The sequence below is a fragment of the Malus sylvestris genome, chromosome 5, assembly GCF_916048215.2.
Source record: "Malus sylvestris chromosome 5, drMalSylv7.2, whole genome shotgun sequence".
Classification (NCBI taxonomy): domain Eukaryota; kingdom Viridiplantae; phylum Streptophyta; class Magnoliopsida; order Rosales; family Rosaceae; genus Malus; species Malus sylvestris.
Genome location: NC_062264.1, coordinates 32,243,750 through 32,254,208, shown reverse-complemented (window position 1 = coordinate 32,254,208; position 10,459 = coordinate 32,243,750). Strand labels below are relative to the sequence as shown.

Sequence of the window (10,459 nt, the reverse complement as noted above, 5' to 3'; positions counted from 1 at the left end):
CGCTAAATTAATTAGACCAGATAGCATAAATTCGGTTACAAACAATTCTCAATTCTTTTCTCCCTTCCTCTCTTGGATTCAGCTATATTCCTATTATGGTTTCGAAGGCTTTAATTTTAAATTTTCCCCCAACTTGGTTAGGATCCGTTTGTTTTTGGGAAAGAAAAAGGTAGCCGATGGTTCACCAGTATAAAAATAGGCTTTAGTATTCTCACATACGCACCTTCAATTCCATTTACTTTGCATTGGACGACTTCAATTGTCTTCCCGTGTTTCTTTTGTAGTTGTACGCTTCTTTTATCTTCAGGTCAGAATTCTTCGTTGGTCAGGCAACTTAAGCTTCAGCCATGAGCAAACTTCAGAGTGATACTCTCCGAGAGGGTGTTTCCATCATCATGAATGCGTCCAAGGAAAAAGAACGTAACTTCAGCGAGACTATTGAACTTCAGATTGGGCTGAAAAATTATGATCCCCAAAAAGACAAACGTTTCAGTTGTTCTGTTAGGTTGCCACACATCCCTTGTCCAAAGATGAAGGTCTGCATGCTTGGAGATGCTCAGCATGCTTAGGAGGCCGAAAAGATTGGGTTGGACTATATATGGATATTGAAGGGCTGAAGAAGCTAAACAAGAACAAGGGGTTGGTTAAGAAGTTGGCGAAGAATGCCTTTTTGGCTTCAGAAGCCGTTATTAAGCAGATTCCCCGTCTTTTGGGTCCTGGTCTCAACAAGGCAGGAAAATTTCCAACCCTTGTTACTCACCAAGAATCCCTCGAGTCTAAGGTTTCCAAGACAAAAGCAACGATCAAGTTCCAACTGAAGAAGGTCCTTTGTATTGGAGTTGCTGTAGGGCATGTATCCAAGGAAGAGAAGCAGATCTTCCAAAACATGCAATTGAGCGTTAACTTTCTTGTTTCTCTGTTGAAGAAAAACTGGCAAAATGTAAGGTGCTTGAACCTGAAGACTACTATGGGCAAGCCATATCGCATCTATTAAGTACTTTCGCTTATTTTGGGAATTTTTTAGGGAGTTTAATTTGTTGTGTTTTCTCTAATGCATTATTATCCCTTTATAATGTTACTTTTATGATGTAATGTTTTTGTTATGAATTTAAAGATTTTACTTGTTACGAATAAAGGTTTTACTTCTTGTAGGATGTAATGGTTTCATTTGTCTATACACGAAGTAGAGTTGAGATGAGTTTTGCATGTGAAAGTTGAATAAGGCATGCATTACTACTCCTCTCTAGGATTCAATCGTGTCATGTTCCTATTATGTTCTGGAAACCTTAATTTTAGATTTTCTCGACTTGTTTATGAGTCCGTTTGTTAATTAGAAAGGAAACTAGCCAGAACTGCATTGACTAGCATAAATATAGACCTTAACTTAGTATCATTTGAGAATGAATTCCATATAGATGGGAAGACGGATCTTATATGGACTAATAAGTAAGTTAGGGTACCGTTCATATTTTCAATTGGTTTTATGGTGAAAACATCAACTTTCTTTATGACCAGAGCTAGGTTATCCCATGTGTGAAGTCCCAATAGTCACGTGTTTCACGCCACCCAAGTTATGTTGTCCACATGTTTGGCCTAAAAATTCACCACACGTGAGGGACATGTTAAGAATAAATGCCACATTGATAGAAGAATGGACCATGCATAGACTTATAAGTAAGTTGGGCTACTATTTATATTACGAATTAGTTTTATGGTGAAACCTTAACTTTATTCAGTATCCTCAACAAACTCATGATCTTTAATTTTTTTTTTTAATTTTTAATTTTTTTTAGGGTTGATCAATACTTTAGAGTTAACATGTGATCATTGTTTGTTCTCAAGTGACATTTACGCTGATTTTAATGATCAAGATGGATTTCCAAACAAGTCACAAGTGGATGGAATGGAAGCCTAGAATATGAACAAGGGAACAAGTTTGTGAGGTCTGAAAGCTGCTACTTACCTACCAGCTGGTTGAAGCCGGTCAAAACCAAACCGACGGCTAAACAAAGCGAAGAAGGATTGAATGAGATACCATGCCCGCTGGCAGCTCCAAGAAAGTCCCGCCTCCTAATTCAACATCTAATAACTTAGGTAATGGAGTTTGCTCTAGGGTGTTCTGTATCCCAGTCGTACTTGATTTGGAAGCAGTTTCCCCACACCATGTTGAGAGACAGCAAACTGGGTTAAGAATGAAAGTTAGGCTACCAAGAAAAGCATACAATAAAATCTAGATTTTGGTGTTTAATTTGTGCATTTTATATGTACACATATATAATGTTAGACTACCAACACACACACTTATATACATGGGTCACAATCGGGGGACACATTTTGTAGTGTATTTTAACGATTCAATCGTTTATTTTGTACGTCTTAAAGATCATGTATACCAAAAATACCTAAATTCGAAACTATATGACCATTGAATTAAACAATAATCATTTTAGAGTTTCTTTGCAATCATATTCGTTCATTTTCTTCATTACAAAATGTGTGTATGTGTGTGTAAAAAGACGAGTGTAAAAAGGTTACAAAGTTGATAGGCCAGTTGGACAAAATAGTATGCTCAGTGCTCAACAACAAGTTCAAATGCCATGTAAAGAGTGATTGTGCTCTAAATTTAAATAGTGATTTTTCATTTTACGGTAATATAATATCTTTTACGGTATCATTTGGAGATGAATTTTTTTAATTTAGCTCTTTAAAATACAACTTCAGTTAAAAAATAAAATTCTGTTAAAAAAAACAAATGCAACTTTAGTTGTTTTACAGCATCTCTTGAACAAGAGATGAAGAGATGCCGTAAGCACTTACCTGATGCTATGTGCGATGTTGCAACTGGGTTCATACGGTGTAAATGAAACATGTGACATTATATATGTTAATTAATTTAAAAACCTATTCATTCTGTGATCTCATCGATTGAGTCACTCTACTGTTTTGCACACACCTTCAATAATTAGTGTAGTTTTTTAATTTATGTGAAACAACGTCCTTGATTACGAAAGTAATTAGTGTAATTTTATAGGGAAAAGGATTCTTGTTGGATTCTTTTTCTGGAGATCTAGACGGTCTTATAATCGTGGCCGTTCGTTGTAGATTGTCGTTAGGTACTATTTAAAATAACTTCTAACTGCACGATATACGATAAACGGATACAATTACAAAATCTCTTAAATCTTAAAAAAAAAAATCTGACGAGAATCCTTTTCCCTTTTATAGGACCACGTCATAAACCAAACTTATTTTTTGTATGGTCTGGATTAAACTAAACCCACTTGTTAATATAATACTTTTTTTTTTTGGGAGTTGAAACGATAGCAACTTTATTAGAATTAAGAAGATGACATACAATCATCCAATAGGGTACCTGGATTAAATCCAGAGGGTCCTCGAACCAATGAAAATTAGAAGGAAAATCTAAGGCCTACTTAGCCATTCTATGGGCTGCACCATTGGCGCCCTCCTTTTTCCTGAAATCAAATCAATTAAAAGGAAAGAAAATTAACGACAAGTTTAAAAAAACTTATCTTTTAACCAAAAGTTTTTTTTAAATGTATAGTGAATAGTGCCAGTTAAAGGTAAAAAAGTGATTTTCGTTAAAAGTGAACAGTACCGGAAGTGTTTTGTTAAAACTTCCTTAAAAAGATGGAGATTGGGGAATTAAAATTTCTGACCGTTTGAAAAAAATTCACTATTATCTAATTCTAGCGTGCCCAAGAAGCAGTGTGGAGATTAAAAATAACCTAAACAGGCCAAAACCATTGCATTGCCTCGTTCACTTGATCAAATGTCCCTAAAAGTATACTATTAAGACCAACTCCAATGAGTAAGTTAAAACTTAAAATTATTTTAAACTCACCCAAAGATTCTACAATCATCTGGTCAAAAAAGGTTTCACGTTGAAAGTTATTTTTTTGCCAAATTTAACTTAGAAAATTAGCCAAGGTTAGTGGTTGGGACACAGCAGTGAGACCCAATTGTTTACGTTGTCAGCTACTTGCAAAAGAACCAACCAACAACTATTTTTTTTGATAGGACAACCCACGTGGTTGGAATCAACTCCAGATTCAATTTTTTTTTTTAAATCAAAATTATAAATACATTAAATTTAATGATTGAGATTGAATATAAACAAACCTACCAAATTTAAAACCAGCGGTTAAAACAATTAAAAAAATTGTATACATCAAAATTCACCAAAAAAATTCTATAAATACCTATGTATTTGTTCAAATATCCACAAAAAATTCAACACAATCATTTTAATACCAGTAAACGACCAAAAAGTAAACCTTCCTTCCTAAAGCTATGAAATGAAGGAAGAAAACGATGGTCTACGATTAGCTAGCGCGCTCATCCCTAGCTTGGTTCTTCCACTACCCCCCTTCGTCAAACAATTTTTCTTTTTCTTCTTTCTATTCACCTATATATTTGTGTTTAAGAATGGGGTAGGCTCAAGGTGGTTTAACAATACGAGGCCTATTGAGTCTATTTAATTTTTTACATTATTCAATGTTTTCTGTATTATATAATTAATATTGCTATGTAAACTAAAACAAAATTTGCACACTAAATAATGTGTCACCAGTAAAAATAAGAACTTTTATCAATGTTTAAGTAATAAATTAATCATCAACTTCCATGTAATTTAGTTTACAAAATTTAACATACAAATTTAATCGCCCTAGCATTACCTTTCAACTTTTTATATAATATAATGTGAATAATCTCAGTAAGCCTTGTATGGTCTGTCCTTGTGGCTGGCTAGTTAATTGTATTTTGGGGAAATGTATTCTCTCCGGATCCTTTCCACCTAATTCTCATCATCAAACAATCTGAGCCCTTGAAATTTGATCAAATGGCTAAAGTTATTAACTTTAGCCATTTGATCAAATTTCAAGGGCTCAGATTGTTTGACGAGGATGATTAGGTGAAAGTGATCCCGAGATGATCCATTTCCGTATTTTGGTATCTTGCTCCCAGGCTCCTGGTTCACCAAGAAAGGAGCGAACAAAAACAAACATAAAACATGGCACTACATTTTATGCTTAGGATGTCTGCTCTTTTATTGTTTGTATACTAATTCGTAATTATGAGAGAGGAATTAAATTAAGGAGGAATTGAATTAAGGAGAAATGGGAATAAGGAGAAAGTGGTGCGGTGGAGCTGTAAGGGATCTGTTGGGGTGGGTTGGTGGTGGGTCTTGGCAGTCTGGAAGGTGGTGCAGTGGTTTGTGTTCTAATCGTGGGAGGCAGATGGAAGGGGCTACATTTGAAAGGTAATTTCTTCCAAAATTCAAATACCTCATCCAAGTCAGTATTCCGGGAATATCAAGGGTTTTTTTACAGGTGTTGGATGGAGCCTACTACTTTTTTCATTTCCAGATTTAGTAAACGCGAAAATCACCTGAAGAATTCGATTTCCTTTCTTCTACCTCAATTCCTGTTTTGTAAACATGCCATGAGGACTTCCACTCACTGATTAACATCAGCATATAATCTTGTTGATTAACAACTTAAACGTATGCAAGATTATCATCCTTATCGTCTGCAAGCCAAATGATCTCACTTTTGAACAAATTTAACACATAATTTTTCTCCTAAATTTTGGACTTGTCTTGATCTATAAGGCCATCTTCAACCGATCAGGCCAGAGGGCCATATGGCTAAAAATAGCCTGAAATGATACAAAAATTGTCTCTAACCAAAGGCTAGGCCAAAGGACATGTGGGCCCCACCAAGCCAAAATTGTACAATCAGGCCAATCGGCTGGCCTAAACGAGCCAGCCAGCCCTGAACCGGCCCAACATTCAAACCCTAACAACTACCTGGCGTCAGCATGACGCCAGCCAGCAACGGCTAACTGACGTTAAATGATCGCTAGATTTGGAATTTTTTTTTTTTGGGACAAAATTTAAAAAAAAAAATCTAATTTTTTTCCTATAACTACCTAAGCAATTAAACAACATTAAACAACACTACACAACATTAAACAACATTAAACAATATTAAACAATATTAAATAACATTAAACTTAAACAACATTAAACAATATTAAGTAACATTAAACTTAAACAATATTAAACAGCACAATCTCCACCCTAGTACTACTTGGGGGAGTTATTCAAACTTAAACAACATTAAAAAAAATTATTTAACAACATAAAACTTAAACGCTTACTCCATGCTTCTTTTGGCCTTAAGATGTGCTACAAGATCCTGTTGTAGGTACTTGTTTGTGGCATGCAAATGTATCATCCTATGGTGCCTCATGTACTCGTTTAAAGAGATATTACCAGTTCTTGTATCCAAAGGTAAATTAGGCCCATCATATATTTTTGGACGAGCCCTCATTGACCTATTTGGATCATCTTGGTCGTCATCAGACTCTCCATCAATATAGCCATCTCATTCATCCTCCACAATCATGTTGTGTAATATGATGCACGACATCATGATGGAGTTCAATTTTTTTCGACTCCACCCTCTTGCAGGTTCCTTAATGATCTTCCACCGTGCTAGTAGAATATTGAAAGCTTTCTCAACATCTTTCTAGTATGCCTCTTGGTGTAAGGTAGACCACATTTGGGCATCATCCATAGGGTTTCCAATTACTTGGACAAGTGTCGCGCACTTCGGGTAGATGTCATTTGCCAAGTAATACCCCATATTGTACTGACGTCTGTTGATGTAGTAATCAAGTTGAGGTGATTTACCTTTTGTCAGGTTATTGAAGAGGCGTGAACGCCCAAGTACTGTAATGTCACTTTGGGATCCTGGGACTTCAAAGAAAGCATGCCAGGTTCATGTGTCAAACGAGGCAACCACCTCTAACACAATCATTGGCTTTCTCGATCTTCCGCTAAAGCCTCATTACCATCCGGAGGGACAGTTCTTCCACTGCCAATGCATGCAATCTAATGACCCTATCATGCTTGGAAAGCCATGATCTTTAGCTTTGCGAATGAGCCGATCCAGATCTGCTTAATTTGGTTTACGGAGGTACTCATCTTTGTAAATTTGAACAACTGTGTGACAGAATTCAGCAAGATTATCAAGGCATATAGACTTAGACATACCATATGTATCATTCATCACATCAGCTGGGGAGGCATAGGCCAGTATTCGGAGTGCAATATAAACCTTTTGATGAGATGAGAAACCAGGACGGCCTGCTTTATCCATCATCTATCAAAAGTATGGATTAACATGTTGGACATCATGAAATAAACGCTCGAAGACATGACGCCTCATCTGGAAATGATGTCTGAAATCCTCTTCGGTGTACAACGAGTTGGGGTTGAAGTAGTTGTTCATTAGAGTCTCATGCACCATCTTTCTATTTCGTGGTTTGTAAGAACGACCAACAAGAGATCCACCCTATTGAGGTTGTTCTTCAGTTGCCTCACACGCCATGATCCCAGCCATTGCTGCCATATATGTTGTGTTTCGCCATGCTTTATCTTCTTCATCGGACTCCTCATCTTCTCGTCTCATATGCGTCCATTTATCTTCCAATTGGGAATTGGATAAAGACTCCCAGTTGGAATGCAAAGAGGATCCAAAGTTGGAATTCATTGAAAACTTGAATTGAAAGAGATATTGGAGATGGCAAAGATGAAGGTGTGTGAATTATAGCCAAATATCCACCCTATTGAAAGAGATATTGGAGACATTGGAAGCTGAAGATAAGAAGTGTCACCCAGATAAAAATCCTATCTAAAATTCGCACAACCAATTACATATCGAAATGTGGCACTCGAAATTGTATTCGAAAAATTATTGAGATTACATATCTACAAGAAATCTGGAGAGTTACTCACATATCGACACATGGCACTCGAAATCCTATCCGAAAAATTATTGAGATTACATATTGACAAGAAATTTGGAGAGTTACTCACATATCAACATGTGGCACTCGAAATCCAATCCGAAAAATTATTGAGAATACATATCAACAAGAAATCTGGAGAGTTACTCACTTTAGCGACACATGTCACTCGAAATCATATCCGAAAAATTATTGAGATTACATCTCAAAAAAGTATTGAGATAGTCCAACAAGGCTATGTTTGGCCTATGACTCTTTGGCTCCCTAAGTTGGAGATGATAAGAAATATGGTCTGACACTATTCATTAAAATATTAATTTCTGGAAGGGCTATAAGGCTAATGGGAGCCCTCTGGACCTCTTTCGGTTGAACATGACCTAAGCAAAATTAATGAAATGAAAATGTAATTGCACGACGATACCAACCCTCTCTCATTTATTGTCCCCAACACATAGGAATCATTGGCACTAAAATATACACAAAAACCATCATCTTCTGGAAAAAAACTTCTATGTGACTGAAACAATTAGCTGATCTCAAGTTCCCAACCAATAAAAATCTAATACGTGCCTATTTTCTTGTTAAAATTAAAAAAATTTGCCTCGTTTCGTATTTTATGATAGGCATAAATGAATTGGTCAACAATTTTTTCTAACATATTCCTAATGTAATAGTTTAAAGAAACAAAAATGTTACTTACTACATGTTTATACAATCATTCGTACTATCTTTATAATAGAGATGAGATCAACATGTATTGGTAGACCTACCTCTGTTCAAGAAATGATACAAATGATAGTACAAATAAATGGTAAGTGTAGCATTTGACCACCAACTTCACGCCAACCACCCAAAAACCACCCACCTCTATCACCACAATGTGATTTCACCGACGCACTCCATCTTTTCTCTCCTGTCCTCTTTTTCTTTCTCATGTTATCTCTCGTTCTTTCCCACTCTTATTCGACTTGGAACCAGGTGGAATACTGGATATACCTTAAGACTTGTCATCACCGACTTCCGATTTAAGATCCCTTCCGTTTGTGTTGCCGTCGCCGACCTCGAGTTAAGACCCCTTCAGTTTAATTAACCAAAACCCAAATGTTTATATAACTACCATTTTGAAGGAATTACGTAATCTAAAAAATTATGACACTGCCCTATTTGAAAGTGAGAATGAAACTACAAAAAAATTATTAAAAAAGTCCTGTCAGATACCCTCAGAATTGACCGCTTCTTGAAAGCCATCATGCACCTTGTATTCATTTGTCATAATACTTTGCACCTAGCAAACAATCTTTATCAAATGGCCATCTTGGTGAGATTTGTCAACTTCTACTTATACCCAATTAGGCACGTGTCCAAAACCCAATATAAATTCAAGAGTGAGGATTCACTAGTTTCACTTTACTAGGCCATGGAAAGAGGCGGCAAAGATAAAGAAGAGGGACAGAAAGATGTGAAGTATAGAGGTGTGAGAACAAGGCCGTGGGGGAAATTCGCAGCCGAAATACGCGATTCGACGAGGCAGGGAGCTCGGTTGTGGCTTGGCACCTTCAACACTGCTGAAGAAGCTGCAAGGGCTTATGATAGAGCTGCTTTTTCCATGAGGGGTCCTCTTGCAATCCTCAATTTTCCAATTGAATATGATTTGAAAGATGCTGATCAGTCTGCTGCTGCTGTTTCTTCGTCTTCATCTTCTTTGTCGTCGTCTTCGAGACCCCATAATGTGACCAGGACGGAATCCGGAAGAGAAATCTTCGAGTTTGAGTGTTTAGATGATAGTGTTTTAGAGGACCTTCTTGATTTTGACAATCATACCAAAACTAACGAAGAAAAACAAATTAAGTAGCATTCTTTAGTATTCTGGCTCTGTAAATTTAAGCACCCAAATTGTTCCGCACTCTATTATTACAATGTGCCTTCAGATTTTCTCAGTTGTTCCATAAACAATGCAAATGTAACCCGAGTTTCTTTGTTCCGGCGGCGGTGTGGGTTTTGAGTCGTTTAGATGAATGATGTAATAAAACACTGATGCGACTGCTTCCGTGTGAGTACAGAAGATGACATGTGTTATCAATCTATTGATCAACTATTATAGTGGCTTTTTTTTTTTTGTCTTAAATCCAACAATTACTTTTGTTGCTATAGTCACACAATAAATCAAACATAATTTGATATTAAATTTGCCTCTTGCATGTTCAAGTCAAACCTAAAACCTACCGGTGACTACACTATATTTGAAGACTTAAAGTCATAAATATAATTAAGACCTATTTGTAGCTACGTCCCATATAACTCGAAAGTTTCCACTTTATTTCGTGAAACTTAAAATTCGCTCCATTTTACCCATTAGAACTCGATTTTAATACCATTTTGCCTCGTGAAACACAAAAGCTATCGTAATGCCCCACCCCCGAAATATTTATTTTCGGGAAATTATTCCAATGATAGGCCCAATTCAATACTCTTGTTTAATTTACTACCATTACACATTATTCTTTAATTAAAGTTCCTTAATTACTCACAAAAGGTCAATATTGTTGTTTATATTTTTAATTTAACACCAATTTTTTCTCTTCATTCTAATTCCCAACAAGAGGTCAAAACTCGATTATCT

At 36.2% G+C, this 10,459-nt stretch overlaps 1 protein-coding gene and 1 pseudogene across 1 annotated transcript; both read left to right on the top strand.

Moving 5' to 3' along the window:
- Positions 1-347: 347 nt before the first annotated feature.
- Positions 348-1,135, top strand: LOC126621221 (60S ribosomal protein L10a-like; annotated as a pseudogene).
- Positions 1,136-9,254: 8,119 nt separating this feature from the next.
- Positions 9,255-9,919, top strand: LOC126621223 (ethylene-responsive transcription factor ERF096-like). The gene has a single exon (XM_050289624.1). It carries the CDS (start codon positions 9,257-9,259, stop codon positions 9,689-9,691), a length of 435 nt encoding a protein of 144 aa, XP_050145581.1. The 5' UTR covers positions 9,255-9,256; the 3' UTR covers positions 9,692-9,919.
- Positions 9,920-10,459: the final 540 nt, after the last annotated feature.